The sequence below is a fragment of the Papaver somniferum genome, chromosome 3 (assembly GCF_003573695.1).
Source record: "Papaver somniferum cultivar HN1 chromosome 3, ASM357369v1, whole genome shotgun sequence".
Taxonomy (NCBI): Eukaryota; Viridiplantae; Streptophyta; class Magnoliopsida; order Ranunculales; family Papaveraceae; genus Papaver; species Papaver somniferum.
The window spans coordinates 37,605,495-37,624,143 of record NC_039360.1 but is presented as its reverse complement, the minus strand read 5'-3'; the positions used below and the strand labels follow the sequence as shown (position 1 = coordinate 37,624,143).

The 18,649-nt window shown below is 35.4% G+C and overlaps 1 protein-coding gene across 2 annotated transcripts; it reads right to left on the bottom strand.

The window, feature by feature from the left end:
- Positions 1-1,794: 1,794 nt before the first annotated feature.
- LOC113355892 lies at positions 1,795-5,360 on the bottom strand. Of its 2 annotated transcripts, XM_026598864.1 has the most exons (4): positions 5,227-5,360; positions 4,368-4,730; positions 3,891-4,277; positions 1,795-3,857 (listed from the first exon to the last, which is right to left on the bottom strand). In XM_026598864.1, the coding sequence occupies exons 2-4, from the start codon at positions 4,712-4,714 to the stop codon at positions 2,036-2,038; spliced, it is 2,556 nt and encodes an 851-aa protein (XP_026454649.1). In that variant the 5' UTR covers positions 4,715-4,730; positions 5,227-5,360; the 3' UTR covers positions 1,795-2,035. The 2 variants fall into 2 exon arrangements, with proteins under 2 accessions (XP_026454649.1, XP_026454648.1); XM_026598863.1 differs by having other exon boundaries at positions 1,795-4,277.
- Between the last annotated feature and the right edge of the window lie 13,289 nt (positions 5,361-18,649).

The following is an 18,649-nucleotide window of genomic DNA, read 5'->3' as shown; positions in this document are numbered from 1 at the left end:
TTTAAGAGTTCGCTCAAATTTTGTCAACTACAGAATGTATGTACATATTACCTGTTACCATTTGTCGCAATGTTCCAGCTGGCAGCTGGGAGTCATCAAATTGAAGTGGCATCTATTGAATTTTTCTTCTCACTGGTAAGGTTTATTTTGTCATTTTTCTATTTATGAGAGTATTCATGCATCAGGTATGTGTCGATGTAAGTGCTAAAGCCCTGCAAAGGTTCAGGCCTAGATGGCTAAAGCCTAAAACAGAAGGTATCTGACTGAGTTGGTTTTAGAGCATAGATGCCAGCTGGGTGATGGGATTCATGCTGATTGTCGTACTTCTCATGCTCAAAGCTTTAAACTGATGGAGAACTTAGGTAATATTATCATACACTAAATTTGACATCTCTCTCGTGTGCACGCAACACACTACTAAGATCCTTGGCCTCTGAGACACAAAGTCTGGCATACATAACCATCTGTCTCAAAGGTTTGCTTTTGGCCTTGGTGTTTGTTGATGCCCAAATTAGACGTTAGTGTGGGTCAGAGGTTGCCATCCCTTTATGTTGACCTGTGTCAAGCAACTTTGTCGTCAGGCATTTGGTTTTACTGTTATCTTGGTCCAACAATATACATTAAACCTTGCTACTACTATCATATTCATGCAGCAGACTTAGGCCAAACTTACTACAGTTTCAGCAGACTTGGGCCAAATTTTTTGTCGAGGCTGAAGCATATGATTGTTCTTTTATTTGGTTTATTTCCATTCTCTGGACATCTGTTACCATGTTCTTGGGAAAAGATCTGCTATGTTAAATGGTCTAGTGACTCTAGTCAATCTAGAGTAGACCTACTCACATGAAAAGCAAGCACCCAATTCCTGAGTTTTTCGTATTCTGTATCTGAGTGTATCTTACCAATTTGGCAAGTGCTCATATTAACCTCCTAATGTGTTTTTACTTTTCAATGTCAGTTTCCAGTTCCTGAAGAAATGAAGAAAGCTTAAGAAGAAATGAGAAACCAAGGGGTTCGTGTTGCCAACTTGTTCCCGAGAAGACCGGGACTACCCTTATTGCAATGACCGAGGAATACATTGATTATCTGAGCATTTTTAGTTTTCCCCAAATACTTGATGTATGCTTTGAGATTACTGTAAAGATTTTGATGGATATCAAAAGTTGTGTGTTTCTCATTGTATGCTTTATAAAATGTTCTTCAAAGTACATTTTACAGGTTATATAAGTTTAAAATCTCTCTTAATTTGTGTTACTCATCTAGGACTTTTTCAGAAATATATCAAAAAACTTCCTAGTTTCCAAACTTTGAGAGATCTACATGTAAATTTTGCTTTGGGTGTTGTCATGCAGCAAACAATCTCCAAAAGCCACAAAACAACAAGCTAGTTAAATATTCCCTCCCGGGCTGGTTTCTATAAATAGATGTTTCAAAAAAATACTCCCTCCGTCTCTATTATAAAAGCGGAGTTGTAAAAATTTAAGATGGGTTTTTCCATATATTTCCCTTATTTATTATAGGTAGTTATCACCACAATTAAGTTAATGTTTCTAGTATCTTGTGACCATTTCACTTCACTTCTTTTATTGACAACTGTCATGAGGACCACTTTTAATGATTAGTTCTCTTAACTTCCTTAATTTTCTCTAAAAACAAAACAAGCCTATTAATTGGGAACGGAAGGAGTAGAAGTTACACTTCTTTGGTATTTCAAAAGTATGGAATTCATATCCTCGTAACTTTATTGCCAATGCAATATTGGAGGATCTAAACTCTGTTTTATTTTCTCACCAGTAATAAAATTTCTTCTTTGCATCAAAATAAAAAAAGTTAAATAGAAGTTACAAATGATCTTTAAATCCTTCTACCAGAGACATACATACAATATGGAAACGAATTGAAGCCGCTAACATCAAGAGAAGAAATGAAAACCAGATGGATATCAATATGAACAATATACAAGAGATAGATTCATAAGTTAACAACCTGAGAAGCTTTGTTGTGGCCTTCTCCAGGCATGAGAAAGTATGTAAGCCTATTCTGTTGCTTTACAAGAAGCCTTGTTGTGACCCTCTCCCTTGCAGATTGTGCAGTGAAGTGGTCTTTTTACTGCATCTTGGTTAAAATTTCGCCGCTGTCTCTTTGGTCGACCTGGCCCTGGCTCACTTGTCTGATTACGGGATCTTCTGCATGGAGGATTTACTTGAACCTTATCTGACATTTCACTATTAGCTGGCTTCTCTATCTCTGGGAGAGGGTTTATGGATTCTGCATATGTTAACTGTAACATCTCACCAGTGAAGTACCTAGAGCAAAAGTCATACTGATTCCTACCTGTGCTATTAAAGACAGCTATTGCATGAGAACAAGGTAACCCGGTGACTTTCCACTTTCTGCAACTACATTCTAGTTTGTCCATGTTAACAACATTTATGAAATCATCATGAACTTCGAAGATGATGTCTGACGAGAACAAAACTTTAAGGCGTTTGGCTTTTGTGGACTCTTCTTTCAATTTTTCCTCCTTGGATGGAGTTAGTTTAGAAATACACCTGCTTGAATCCATCCGCCTTGCATTAATCAGCTCCATCATCTCGATTCTTATTGCGTCAATCTTATGCACTATTGGTAATTCACGAACCTCTGATATCCAGTCCCTGAACAAATGTACAACACCTATTGAAATATGGTTGAATTGCTCACCTTTAAATTGAGAATTCGCCCAAAACTGTGGTTCACTATTCATGATCCAATCATAAGCTACCTGTGAAACAGTTTTTATGTCCTCGGTGTATTTTCTAAACCCCTCAAGCCGAAGTGCTTGGGCAGCAGCCATAAAGTTGATCGGTAGAGAACCCTTTCCAGCCCCATGAAAAGGACCCTTTGAGCATTTCTTAAAATTCTCCACCAGGCGGTGTATACAGTACCCATGCTGAGCATTTTCAAACACCTTGAGAACCTTTTCACTTAAACCCTTAGCTTTGTCAGACACAAATGTTATCGACCGAGATGTTGGTATTATAGACTTCAACTGCTCCAAAAACCAATGCCAATTATCAAAATCCTCAACGTCGACCATGGCGAAGGCAATTGGAAAAGCATCATCATTCGCATCGACTGCAGTTGCAACCAACATAGTCTCAAGGTATTTCGATTTTACATACATGGCATCCAGAAAAATGAGGGGGCGGCAACCATTTTCAAAACCATGTATAGTGGCATAAAAAGAGATAAAGAGACGATGGAAGCTTTGGTCATCCTTCGTAGTAAGGTTAGCAAAACTACCCGGGTTTGTCTCCATCACCTTCTCACAATACCATGGGAATTGATTATATGCATCTTTATATGAGCCCTGAAGTTGCTCTCTGGCAATTTCCATCCCCCGCCAAGCTTGTGAATAGTTCAGCTCAATCCCAAAATCTTGGCAAATGGCAGTAACAATCTCCTTGGGCTTGTAATGTGGGCTCTCTTGCAACATCTCTTTTACCAGTGTCGCCAGCCAATTTTTTGTTGCTTGTGGATGATGGGCGGGTAAGCTATCATCACATGTATGGAAATTTTCAAACTTTTTTATCCTAAATGATACTTTAGCTTGGACCCAGGATGCATGAATCCTCCATGAACATCCATCAACTTTACATCTGGCACTTACACGGTCCGTATCATTTTTCTTGTACCGGTAGACAAAGCGATTTGAAATGGCATATTTCCGCAGTATATCACGAAAATCATGGACGTTCTTGAACTCCTGACCAACGCCAGTTATGCCATTTTTCCATGAATCAATCAGCTTATGGCGTCCTTCGACAAAATCATCTGTAACAGAATCATTCTGATTGCTCTGGTTATCATGGTCAGATGATTCAGACGGAAATTGGTCCCCATGGTCATCATCACCAGAAGAAACAGTGTCTGGATTATTCCCCTTGGTTCTTGCAGGCACTTGCTTCTCTGCGTCATCTGCAATAGAAACAATAGTGAAACCTTTTGCACCAAATTTCCACGATGCAGTGCGTCCTGTTTTCTTCGCAACACCATCAGCAATGAAATCAGCCACAGAAGAAAAACCAGCAACACCACCATCCTTGCCACGGCTAGTTCTGCGGTCCAATGCAACAGCACCACTAGTAGAGGGGCTCACGGCAGCAAGATCAATGACTGTGTTTCCCATGGGAGCAGTGGGGGAATCAACAACAACTGCGTTATTCACATCAGGGGTAGTTGCGGCCGGAGTTAATGTGGTAGTCCCAACTACATTGTTAGTAGCTCTACTTTCCCTGCAACAATAAGCATCTAATTTGAGTAACATTACACAAGGAGGTCAACAAGATCATCATTAAGAGTATGAAATCAGATTATTAAACTACCTGTTGACAGGGGTCTTCGGTTTAGGTTGAGTAACAATCTCTTTTTCCACTACAAAAACATCCGCTGTAGCAGATGAGTCATGGAAATGCATCATTCGTCTAAGATCTCTGTCATTAGCTAATGTTATAAGAGCCCGTTTGTTACTGGGGAGAAAGTATTTCATAGTGATGGATTCAAAGTCAATGCTACACATATCTGAAATTTCCAACTTGAGATCATCAAAACGAGTTTCAAGATTAATATCTACAGCATGTGCCTCTCCACCATTATACGACAAGGACCCATCCTTTTCCGGCACAAACTTCCCTCCATACTGACATATCAATATCAAATTTTGCGCGCCCATGGATTTGCATGTAAGTCTACCAACAAAAAATGAAACTGGAGTATGTTAGTAAAATATTTCCGTTGACAGAAGGATAAAATGTATAATATCTAACAGTAGACACATCGAAAATCAGTCCGATTCCAAAAAATCTTGCTCATAATAAGTCCTGTGTAATGCTGTAATGATCAAACTGATTTTTAGAGCCAGAACCTAACAATGCTGCTACCAATGTAACAGTAGTTCTTATCAAACGCAAACCCAAAACATTCACCTCACCTAGGAACACTTAAACTCAAGTACTATGACAATTAGTCTGCTAAATGAAACAAAATTTTCACAATTCTTTAGAAACTACACAATAAAAGTATCATGATAATGATCAAAGAGGATTAATCTGAATTGGTGCAACCATCTGATCCAGAGAATTAAAAAAAAGGTACTAGTTTGACCTAATCATATGAAAATTATCTTTGACAGCAGAAATTTGATGTTGTTCATGAATCATCAAAGGATTCAACAGAGAAAATTACCTGGATGTTTTTGAGGAAATGACCTTCACGGTGATGGAAACCCTAATTTGGGGGGTTTCGTGAAATTAGGGAAGAAGAAAAGAGTTTCGAAGAAAAAATGAAAAACTAGGACTGGTTGGAAACATAGATATAAGGTCCGAAGATTAAAAAAATGGCCTCAGTGAGGACGTTTCGAGAATTTTAAAAAGTTTCACTATCTTCGGTCAATCTGACTCAGCCAGACTCGAGTCAGATATCAGATCATTTTCTTTTTTAGTTTTCAAATGTCTAACTCGGCTCACTTATGACTCCAAGAATTCGTGTCTGATACTTATGCGCACCCATTTGATTGGATTCAAAAGATTTATACTCCAATTATATAACTCTCTTTGTCCCAAATTAGATGAGCTAGTTGGTTTTAAATTTTGTCTCATAAATAGATGAACTATCTTATGGGTAACAATGGTTGTGATTATATTTTTCTTCCATCGGTAGGAATTACAAGTAGCTTTGGTGGTATTTTAGTGACGTGGAATCCAACAGTGGTTGTCAAAGAGGAAGAACTTTTGGGTGCTTTCTCTGTTTCATTAAGATTTCGAAATGTTGCCGATAATTTCAGCTGGATTTTCACTTCAGTGTACGGTGCTACAGACCCAAATGATTATGACCAGTTTTGGTAGGAAATTCAAGACATTAGATTACTTTTAACTGATCCTTGGGTGATTGGAGGTGACCGGAATGCTTTTCTATATCTTTCAGATAGAAATAGAAATGGAGGGTGCAACAGAAATAAGAAGAATTTTAGGAATTTCATCAACAAGAACAGCTTAGTAGACATTCCAATGGCTGGTGGCAATTATACATGGACAAATTCATAAAATCCTCCATTTCTTGTAAGATTGGACAGATTTATTTTTTCTACCAAATGGGAAGAAAGGTGTCCTTTATTGGTTCAATACAGACTGAAAAGACCAGTGTCTGATCATGCACCAATTCTACTGAGTTTTAACAATGGTACTGTTCCAAAACCTTCTTTTAAATTTGATAAGTATTACTTGGATCACCCTGAATTTCTGGATAATATGAAAATTTGGTGGGAGAATTTGATTTTTGTTGATAGTTTTATCTTTATTCTTGCTAAGAAGCTTCAGGAACTCAAATTCTTTATTAAGAAGTGGGGGAGAGAAACTTTTGGTTCTTTACAAGCTGAAATTGATAAACTTGAGACACTAACAGATGTCTATGATAGTTTGGAGGAAATTAACACTCTCAATAAAGATGATTATGCTGGCATGGAATTAGCAAGAATAAATCATAAGAAGGCTCAATTGAATCTTTTTAGGAAATGGTTCTCAAGGTCTAAAGGTCAGTGGTTAGCAGATGGAAAAAGAAACTCAAAAAAAATTCACAAGAATGCATCGTACAAACAGAAAATTAATGCTATCAACTCTCTACTTATTAATGGGGAGATGCGTCATGACAAAGAGAAAATCAATGAAGAAGCAAAGAATTTTTATGTGAATTTGTTTACAGAGAATGTGACTTTAACACCTACTTTTGATGATCTAGAATTACCTAGTCTAAGTGTAATACAGAGTATTAGACTTGAGAAACCAATAGAAGAAGAAGAGGTAAAGAATGTAATTTGGGGTTTTGGTAAAAACAAATCTCCGGGGCCTGATGGATACACTATGGAATTATTCAAAGATGTTTGGGATATTATCACATTTGATCTTATGAAAGTAACGAAGGAGTTTGAGCACACATGCAAGATTGATTGGAGGATGAACTGTACAAACATAATTTTGATTCCCAAGATAGATGGTGTTTCTTCTATGCATTCTTTCAGACCAATAAGTTTAACTGGAGGTATTTACAAGATTATTTCCAAACTACTGGAAGACAAGATGAAACAAGTATTTCCTTCTATTATTTCTGAATTCCAAGGTGCATTTGTGGACAACAGACAAATTACATATGGTATTTTGATTGCATCGGAACTAATTGAACCTACAGAAAGATTGGGTACTTCTGGTTTGGTGATAAAAGTGAATTTAGAAAAGGCTTTTGATAATGTGAGTTGGAGCAGTCTTGATTATACTTTCTCTAGATTTGGTTTTGGTAATGTATGGAGGAATTAGGTTAGGTGGTTCTTAACCACTACAAGATTTGCTATGTCAATCAATGGGATTGCTTCTAGTTTGTTTAGAAGTAGTAAAGGCATCAAACAGGGAGATCCAATGTCTCCCTTTCTCTTTATATTGATTGTTGAGGTTCTATCTGTCATGATTAAAAAAGCAGCTTCTTTGAACATAATATCTGGGTTTAAAGTGGCTAGTAATGCAGCTGAGATTAATCATCTGCAATTTGCTGATGATCTCAATATATTTTTAGATGACAATGTGGAACAGGTAAGAAATCTCTAAAATATAATGCTGACATTTCAATTAGTTTCTAGTATGAAAGTCAACTTCAATAAGAGTATATTAGTTCCAATTGGGAATGCATTTAATGTTGTGGAAAGTGCTGCAGTTTTTGGTTGTCCTATTACTTCTTTTCCAGTGAAATATTTGGGAATCCTTTTGGGTAGTAAGTCTATATCTGTAGGTGTGTGGGATGTGATTATTCAAAATTTTCAGAAGAAGCTTAGTATGTGGAAGAGAAGATAATAATCCAAAGGTGGAAGAATTATGCTTATAAAGCATGTGTTTTCAAGCCTTCTTGTATACTATTTGTCTTTCTTTCAATTGTCATCTTCTTTTGAGAAACAGATGGAAAAGATAATGAGACAGTTCTTATGGGGCAGTGCTAATCAAAAAGCTAAGAAAGAGTGGGTTGGATGGAAGAAAATGAATTTTCCAAAAGAAGGTGGTGGTATAGGTATTAAGAAATTAAGACTTATGAACAAGTCTTTGCATGCTAAATGGATCTGGAGATATGGCAAGGAAGAGAAGGCACTCTGGAGGAGAGTTGTAAATGATAAATTTGGAGGCAATATCAAGGATTTTCTACCTAGTACTTTTAATAAGGTTGTTGGAAAAATTTTATGGCTAGGAATTTTGAAAAGTAGAAGTATTGTGGAGCAGAATTCAACTATTCATGTGGGTAGTGGTGATAGCTGTCTTTTCTGGAAAGATACTTGGTTAAATGGCCATGCACCAATGGTTTTATTTCCTTCTTTGTACAAACTCAGTAGGTTGCAGGATGCTACTATCCAGGAGATGTTGGTTATGAATACAGGACTGAGCTGGAATTTTGCATTCTGTAGGGCTTTGAAAGATAGAGAACTGGAGGATAATGCACATTTATTGAACATGATTTCTGCATTCAATACAGGGAGTGGTGGAGATCAGAGAGTATGTAAGAATGAAACTAAAGTTTTTTCAGTTGCAGAATGCTACAAAAGCCTGGAATATGAAGGTTTGATTTTGTTTCCTCATAAATGTGTATGGAATCCTAAAATTACTCAGAAGGTAGTCTTTTTGTTTGTTCTCTATGCTACAATGCTGCTCCTACAATGGATACTTACAGAAACACCAGCATGGTTAATAGTTGTTTACTTTGCAAAAAAGCTCCAAAATCTAATCAGCACATCTTCCTACATTGTGAAGTTGCTAGAGAAATTTGGAACTACTTTCTGGGTTGCTACAACTTACAATGGGTATTTCAGGAGTATGTTAGAGATACTATATGGGAATGGAGAAGAAAGAAAAGTTCAGATTTCAATATTAGAAGAAGAATATGGGACAATATTGTACCATTTGCTATTTGGTGGGTACTGTGGTTAGAAAGGAATGCTAAAAATTTTAATGGAAGATACAAATCTGTAGAGGAGATTAAGGAGTCAGTTAAGATGTTTATTTTCAATTGGTGCACATGAACTAGTATTTTCAAGGGTATTTCTCTGAATTCAGTCATATATAACTGGGAAGCTATCATGCATTAAGCCTAGTTTTTGGTTTTGCTTCAACTCTAATACAATTGAGTTTTGCTTTTGTTTCTTCAACTCAGTTACCTTCTTGGTGATTGGCTGATTTTTAATAAACTTTGCTCTTTTTGAGTCAAAAAAAATAAATAGATGAGCTATCTTACTAATCAAGGGGATAACTCTAAAACTACCATTTTATAGATGAGATATCTTACTAATCAATGGAACTTAAAAGGCCTGAGTATTGAGTATTGGAAAGAATCTATATTAATGGATATTGGAAGAACATTTGGTAGACTAGTTCGTTTAGATGATGTTACTTTGAAAAAGAAGGATGATTATTATGCTAGTATCCTAGTGGAAATTGATCTTAATAAGGATATTCCAACTCATATATCGATTAAATCTATGTATGGGAGTTTCAAACAACCTATTAAGATTCCTAAAATTCCTAAATTCTGCAATCATTGAAAGGTGATTGGACATATGGTTTCTGAATGTAGAATTAAGAGAAGAGAAACAAGAGCACGGGAGGGTACTCATGTTTTGCAACAAGTTTCTCCTAAAAGGAAATGGACTTATAAACCTAAAGATAAACAAGTGAATCCTAAACAATGTTTTGATATTTGTCTTACTACCAATGAGATTTTAACTCCTAAGAATACTTCTATTGTTGAACATGTGGATGATGCTGATTTGGTAAAGGAAATTGTTTCTCCTATTATACAAAATGAAGAAGTTGTTGTTATGATTCAGGATGAATATTTTACCGGGGCTTTATATTCTCATGGTGAATTCCCAGTTCTCTCTGTGAATAAACTTTTGGAAGTGAGTATGAGTAGTCCTACTCTTACTAAAAGAGTATCTATGGAATCTCTAATTTTGAGAGATAATGGTACTAGTAATACTGAAGTGTGGACATACATTCCATTTAAGTCATTTAATGTGTCTAAGTTTGGAAATAACAGTACTTCAACATCTCAAGCTGGTGCTTTACAGATAATTTCTTCTCCAAGTAAATTTGATGTGCTGAATGAAATGGCTGAAAATAGTGATATGGTGGATAAAGCTGTGACCAGTAAATCTGAGGTCTCAAGTTCTCTTAAAGTTTTGGATAAACCACCTAAAGGGAAAAGTACTAAAGGGTTTCCAAATGTTACAACAAGGAAACAAGCCTCCAGTTTAGTTAATTCAGGAAAAAATGTGGGGAGTTCTGTAACTTCTCAACCTTCTTCTTCTAAACGAGAGTACAATATTGGAATATCAGAGGCTTGAAGAGAATTCAAGCTAAAGATAAACTTAGACATTTAGTTAAACAATTTAATCCTTCTTTACTTTTTGTGGCAGAACCTAAAGTGAAAGTTTCTGGTAATTATTGTAGAAATTTGAGGCTTCCTGGAATGAGTAATATGTTAATTCGTAATTCTAGTGAGTCTGGAAAAGGAAATATATAGCTCTTTTGGAATTCTTAATTATCTAAACCTTTTGTGCTATCAATATGCAAGCAAGCAATTACAGTACAAGTTGGGGATGTTTTGGTGACAAGAGTTCATGCTGATTGTCTTACAATTGATAGAAGAACATTATGGGAGGAATTGGTGAATGTAAGTGCCTTGAACTTGCCTTGGCTAGTTATAGGGTACTTTAATGTTGTTTTGAGTAGTGAAGAGAAACTTGATGGTAGGATGTCTTTAAGAATATCCATTCAAGAATTCAGAGATTGTTTAAATACTTGTCAACTTATGCAAGCACCTAAATCTGGAATCAAATTTTCTTGGTGTAATAATAGAGTGGGTGTTAAGAGAATACTCTGTGATCTTGATAAAGCTTTTTTTTTAATTTGAAATGGTTGGAATTACAAGGTTGGGGTCAGAGGTACTTCAGATCATGGGCCATTGTTTGGAGCTGTTTTGGATATTCCTAAACCTCAAAATGTGCCTTTTAAATTTCAGCCTGTATGGACTTCTCATCCTGGCTTCTTGAATCTTCTTATAGACTCGTGGGAGGAGCATTGTGAAGGTAACCCTGCTTTTAAATTTATGAGCAAATTAAAAAGATTTAAGGTTAGTGTCAAGAAATGGAATTGGGAGGTTTTTGGGGATTTAAAGGTGAAACTGAGACAAGCTGAAGATGATGTTTTGAGTCCTCCTTATTATCAGATGCTCAACCAGAAAATATAAAGCTACTGGATAAATTGGTCATAGCTAGAGGAAAATATGAGGTGGTGTCTCAACAACATAATGAATTGCTAAGGGCAAAATCAAGATTTAAGTGTATTAAAGAGGGTGGTGCCAATTCTTCCTTTTTTTCATGCAGGTATGAAAATTAAAAAAGCTAAGAATATTATTTATGAAATTGAGAATTCTGCAGGTAATTTGATATCCAATCAAAAGGAGATTGTTGATGTATTAGTATCTCACTACAAGAAGAAGTTTGAATTTCAGGAAGTCAATTTTTCAGAAGGTATTTTTGATGTTATACCAAAAGTCTTAACAGCTGAAGATAATATTTTCTTGGATGCCACTCCAACTGCTGATGCAAATAGCTCTCCATGACCAGATAGGTTCCCTGGAAGTTTCTACAGATATGCTTGGGAGGTTATTGGTTCTGACTTGATAGAGGCTTTAAAATACTGATGGAGGTGCAAATTCATCCCCAAAGGCTTTAACTCCAATTCTTATTCTTACTTCCTAAGGTAATGGGGGCTAAATCTGCAGACCAGTTTAGGCCAATTGGATTGGCAAACTTCAATTTTAAAGTCATTACAAGAATCATTACTACAAGACTTAACTCTCTGATTGGTAAAATGGTATCTTCTCAACAAGGAGCTTTCATAAAAGGAATGAATATTCCAGAAAAAATTGTGTTGGCTTCTGAATTGGTGAATGAGATGAGCATAAAAAGAATAGGTGGAAATGTAGGTCTTAAACTTGATATTACTCAAGCCTATGACTCTCTCAGCTGGGAGTTTTTATTGAAGTTCTTAGACATTTTGGATTCTCAGATGGAGGGATTGACTGGCTTAAGAAAATCTTTGAATCTACAAGAATTTCAGTGCTTGTGAATGGTGGATCATGTGGCTTTTTTGGTGTAGGAAGGGGATTGAGACAAGGTGATCCCTTATCACCAATTTTATTTGTATTATCTGAGGAGGTGTTAAGTAGGAATATTACTAATCTGGTACTTGCTGGTGCAACACAACCAATGGTTGATAGAGGAGGATGTCATCTATCTCATCTGCTTTTTGCAGATGATATTTTCATCTTTTGTAATGGTAACAAAAAGTCTCTGGAAAATTTAATGAAGATTCCGATGCAATATCAAGAATCCTCAAGACAAATTGTGAATAGAAGAAAAAGTAAATGCTTTGTGGGAGGGGTTTCTGATACTAGAAGAAGAGAAATATCTGACATAATTCAAATGGACTTATCTGAATTTCCTGACAAATATCTGGGTATAATTCTTAATCCTGGAAGAGTTAAAACTTTCCAAGTATGGGGTATGGTGCAGCTGCTGCAGCAGTTATTAGCAAGCTGGATGGGAAAACTACTTTCTTTTGCAGAAAGGATTTAGTTAAATCTGTGTTGTGTAGCACCCATTTACAATATGAGTGTTTATAAATGGCCAAAAACTGTTATAAAAGAGTGTGAAAAAATTATCAAAAACTTCTTATGGTCAGGTGATCCAGCAGTGAAAAAATTGATCACAGTAAAATGGGATGAAGTATGTGCACCATTAAAGGAAGGTGGATTGGGTTTAAGAAGGTTGGAAGTTATCAGTAAAGCACTCCTAATGAATCTCCTTTGGAAAATAGAAAATGTACATGAGGAAAGGACTGATTTTATGAGAGTTAAGTATAAGAATAAGAATGTGAATGGATCATTTCATATAAGCAATCATCTATTTGGCCTGGACTTAAATGGGTTATGCATCATGTCAATGAGGGCAGTAGATGGTTAGTAGGTGATGGAAAGGATATATCAGTTTGGAAAGATAAGTGGGTTAAAGAACTTGCACTAATTGAAGGCCATGAAGATGATCCCTTTACTCTGCAGCATATGGACTGGAAGGTGGAAAAATCGATAGTGAATGGTGAATGGCATATTCCTGATGTTATGCATCAATAATTCAATCTTAATGATTACCAGCTTTAGGGATTGGAAAAGATAGAAAAGTGTGGGCAGCTGACTTGAATGGTGAATTTTATGTGGCCAATGCAGTGCAAATGATTAGAAGAAAATATCCTGTGGTGGTTTGGGCAAAACAAGTATGGAACTCAACCATTCATCCCAAAATTTCATCAAATTTATGGAAAATTATGAGAGGTGCTTGTGCCACTGAAGATGCAGTTATAAAGAAAGGTTTCAGTACTGTCTCCAAATGTTATTTGCGTGGAAATGGTAGTGACACTCTAGAACACATACTTTGGCAATGCACTTTTAGTGTCAGATTATGGCAATGGTTAGGTGGAATTTTTCAATTTCACACACCTGACAAATTTGATGATGTGATACACTTTGTGAAGAAAAAAAGTGCTTCAATCAGAGAATTATGGTTTATCAGTTCCTTCACCTTGTTAGTGGAGTTAACTTTCACTAGAAATAATGCTAAACATGAAGAGGAAGCTTCGGGCTATGAGGCAATTAAACACAAAATTCTCCACTTTGCAAAAGAATGCAGTATTAGAATGAAAGGGAAAATATGGGGATGTATGTATGACTTTAATATAGTTAAGCACTTTGATTTGCAGGGAGTGAAAGTGGCCACAGTAGTAGTCAAGCAATGCTTCTTTAAACTACCTGTTTTGAACCAAACTCTTTTGTGTTGTGATGGTGCTTCTAGAGGGAACCCAGGGAAAGCTTGTTATAGGTTTATTGCAAGAAATTCTGATGGAGGGTATATTGGTGCTGCAACTTGAGGATAAGGATTGCCACGAACTATATTCTTAAGATCATGGGTCTTGTTTGTGCTAGTAAATGGGCAGTCCAAAAACAGAAATGGAATGTGTGTTTTAGTCTTGATTCACAAGCTATTCTGATGGCTTTCACAACTGGTAAAATTCCTTGGATTGTGCAGAACAGATGGCAGAAAATCAAATAATATTTGCCTGTTATTTCTTTTCAACACAGTTACAGGGAAGTGAATACATCTGCTGACACAAATGGCAAAGAAGGGTGCTCATCTGGAAAGGGGGGAATGTATCTTTTATGACATGAATCCTTCCTTTTTGGGTGACTTGGAGAATGAAGAGAAAATGTATTTCAGATTTATCTGAATTATCACTATGGTTGTGTCGGGCCTTTGCTTTTTATATCCATCTTTAGGTTCTGGGCTTGCACATTAATTTTTGTTTACTAGAGCTTTTGTCTTAGTTTCTTTTGTAATGACTTTGGTTATATTTTTGGTAATAAAAATATGATTTAGAAAAAAAAAACTATCATTTTAATTGATTATTGTTATTATAAGAAATATGTAAAATTTGATAGTCATGTTTATATTCGTTATGTAGGTGTTTTAAAATGCTTTTCAACAGTATAAAGTTTACGAAAAAACATGGTATAGCTAGTTTAAGAGATAAATAATAACTAAGTTTTACTAGTTATTATCCATGAAGGTATATAATTTTAAAAAATACTTAAACATACTTTCCTTTTATCCTTTCCTTAAGATCTATGAAAACTACAACTAGCTCATCTAATTTGGGGCGGAAGGAATAGTTTACATAATTCATTTTAAACAAAAAAATCATGACATTACATTTATTTATGGAACAAAGTAGAAACATGAGAATATATATCGAATCTTGGGGATTTTAAATGTCGGAAACTTTTAGTTAGTAACTCTACTGGGAATCGCCGGAGGTTTATGTCTCATTTGGAAAGTCAATGTTAAGCTAGATATCATAATTATGATCATAATTGTATTATGTGGACGTTCACGCTAGGATCAATAGGCCTTTTTGGATGTACTAATATGTTTCCATGGGAGTTCGTATAGGACTAGAATCCGAGAATATAATCAAACATATGCCACTTAACAATTTCCATCCATGAATAATTATAAGGGATTGTAATAATTGTGTTACTAATGTAGTACATCTTTCCTAATACTCTGGTTATTTTAGTTTCTTTTATTTGTTGTCTTATAAGACTTTGCTTTCCTAGTTTAGGTAGATTTTCTTTATTTACCTAGTCGTCTATTATAAGCTGATATATAGAGGCTAAGTCTATTGTTTAGAGATTATCTTATTATTATCAATCACATTATTATCTTGATTATCAATCCTCTTAATTATCTTATTCTTTCTTATATAAATCGTTTATTCGTATCTTTTTGATTCTCTTCGTATCTCCAACAATCTCCACATTGCTTTCATCTCCTTTGTTTTACATTAGTTTCATATAGAAGAAAAGAGAAGTAGATTTCCTTTGGATGAGTCTGAAACAAAAACTTTTAGTAATCTTAGTAGCAATAGTGGGTTAATGGACCTAGGATTCACAAGAAATACTTATACCTAAAATAATAGGAAATTAAATTCTGATTCCATATATATTATACAGATTATTGGTTAATTCAAGCTGAAAAACTAGTGAAAATGAGAGGGTACCAAGTACACCACCAAATTTTTTGTTCGACAACTTGTATAGACAAAACTTAATATAATTTCAAGTAGACCAACTTAATGATCCTTGACAATATGTATGCAGAGTTTATATCTCTATATCTTCTCAATCAGTATGTATAGACTAAGGAGTCCGAGAACCTGATTGTTAAGAAGAGTACTTGGACGATGTCAAATATCAATTTCCAAGATCAATCTAGTCGTATCCAAATAATCAAATCCGAATTCTGCCAAGTAATAAACTTGTGATCTATCTTTGAATATACGAATTCTACAAGAAACAAGTTTCGTAATCGATCACAATTATACGGATGTATCTACTAAGTTTAAATACGTACCGCTTGTGTAAATCCTACTATAAGATAAAAATATAATGCGGAAAGGGAAAAACATAAAATACCAGAAGTTTTGTTAACGTGGAAACCACGACAGCACAGACACTAGCCCACTATCAGACTTCAGACTCGAATGTAGGTGAGAATGAATCCACCCTCCAAGCGATTTAGTTACACTCGCGCTCCTTACGTCTCCTGAACCTATGAAGGTTTTACGTAATTGATTCCCTTAGCTGACATCCTTTACAGCCTAAGAGTTTCTTCTACCTAAGGGAAGACTTTTGATACCAATCTTCCTCTTACAAATAAGCGTATTTGATTTCTCTTTAGATCAATGATCAAGGCTTGTAAATCTGTTTGCAATAAACAAAGCAAGTAAAACTCATAAATCCGGAACACTTACACTCACTTAGATGAGAAGCCTAGATTCTTTACCACCTCTCAAGAATAATCTTAAACTTATCAACTAAGAATAGTTTTCAGATATTATCTTGAGGAATCATAAAATATGAGACGAAGATAACTTTGCGATTACTATTTATCTTGCCTAAAAGAATTACGAGAACCTCGATAACAGAAAAGCAAGATAATAATATACACACTATCAAGGTAAAAGATAGTCGGACATGGCTTCAGGAATCCCCAAAGGGGAAGTCTTTTAGTATAAACCTAATAAGATTTCACGGAGGAAACTTAAGTTAATAGAGGATACTCTAGCTATCAACTAGGACACAAAGTGTCAGGGATTGAATTTCCCAGTTGAAAGAGCATCTCTATTTATAGTTTTTCAAGACTGAGGGTTGCTTAGAATTCGAGATAAGATAACTTGAGAATCAAGCAAACATTTTCTTTGTTTATATTAAACTTTAATTAGGGTTTCAAGTAAGCATGTTAGAAATTGTCTTGAAAACTACATATAAAATATACACAGTGGTCTGGTTACGGAACCGTGTACAATGACCATTATGTTTGGCGATATGCCTAATAAACTATAAGCAACTTGATGTTCATTCAAACACTTAAGAGTTTGATCATTATGCACATACACAAGTTTTTTAGTGATCAATGAAGTCTTAAAAGTGTTTAAAAGGGTCATAGTAATGCTAAACATATTTAAAAATTAAGTCTCTGAGCATCTGTTAAGTTCTACTAGGACCGTTGGTGAAATAGTTCGTGAACTGTAAGGTTAGTTCACGAGTCAGGGTACTACAGTTCATGAAGCGGGTTCGCGATCCCTAATCGGCTCGAGAACTCATATGTACACTATTCGCGAACTTGGTTCGCCAACCGTACTCGGTTTATGAACTCATATGAACACAGACCGTGAACTAGGTTCGACAACCTTAAGCCTTTTACACCAACATAAAAATTCAGTTCACCACGGTTCCTGAACTGTCCTATTCTGAACTTGCGGTTTGCGAACTGGTTCGCCAACCTTCCATGTATATCTAAAACTTAGATATTTATGGTTTGCGAAGTGGTTCGTCAACCTACCCTGAGCCGAAATATCATAAGTTATGAATTTCTCTCTTTTGATGTTTGAAACATTCCCAAATGATAAATCAATTGCATGGACAATTTTCAATTGATCCAAAAATTAACAACAAATTGTTTTAAATTAATATTGTTAAGGACCTTTGAACATCTATGCTTGAATCATATTTCGAGATTGTTAACAAGACACGCTTGACTCGAAGTTTCTTCTTTTTAAGTCTACTAGAAGTCATACGACATAGTCTCATAAGATAAAATGGTAACATAAAGAGTAATATAGAATGGTTCAGTCTTCACATACCTGATTAATGAATTTATTCAAATGTCTTCGTTGATCTCCACTCATCGAGGGTGACGTCTGATACTCAATGTTAGAGCATTGCTCGGTCGAACTCGCAAGTGTTGTTATCTCAAGCTTGTTTGTCAAGTTTAGTTTCCAAAACTATAAGTCTTGATTTAGTCCACTTATAGCTAAGTATCGGATTAGGATAGAAAGTGTAGTTGAGCATTAGACTTCACGGAATTCATCGATTAAAGACGAAGAACTACTAAGGGAAGCTTGTGGAACTTCATCAACAAAAGTTATGTGGATACTTGAACTCATCTATCACTTAAAAGTCTATCTAATCTATCTCCTATTTGAGACAAAAGTCGTATAGATATATAAACTTCAATTATAGGCATTTGATATTTCGAGCTGAGTTTAACTCGCTTACAAATTTTCGAAATATGTGTTGGTTAGCTTTCGCTTTAACCAAGTTCATCTTATATTCTTGACGAAAGTCAAAAGATGATCGTGTGAAAATCGCCTTATAACATCTTACATGATTTGTGTGAGACACTCATTTGATGTAGACTCGGAATGTTTCGTATTGATCATTTGATCACTTGAAAATTGCTTTGAATATAATAGTTTGTGTGAGACAACAATTGTCGTCTTCTAATAATGTTTCAATGATTGAAATGGGAGTTTAGAACACTTAACCATAATTGGATTATAAGCACAGTATGCGTACTGATAGACGCATTTATGTGTCTAATATATCTCAATTGTATATATTTTTA

Bases quoted from the DNA above. Each gene is read 5' to 3' on its own strand.
- LOC113355892 (XM_026598863.1), bottom strand. From the start codon at position 4,714: ATGGGCGCGCAAAATTTGATATTGATATGTCAGTATGGAGGGAAGTTT. The intron at 4,278-4,367 runs GTAGTTTAATAA...TTATTGTTGCAG, and splicing joins CCGAAGACCCCTGTCAACAG to GGAAAGTAGAGCTACTAACA.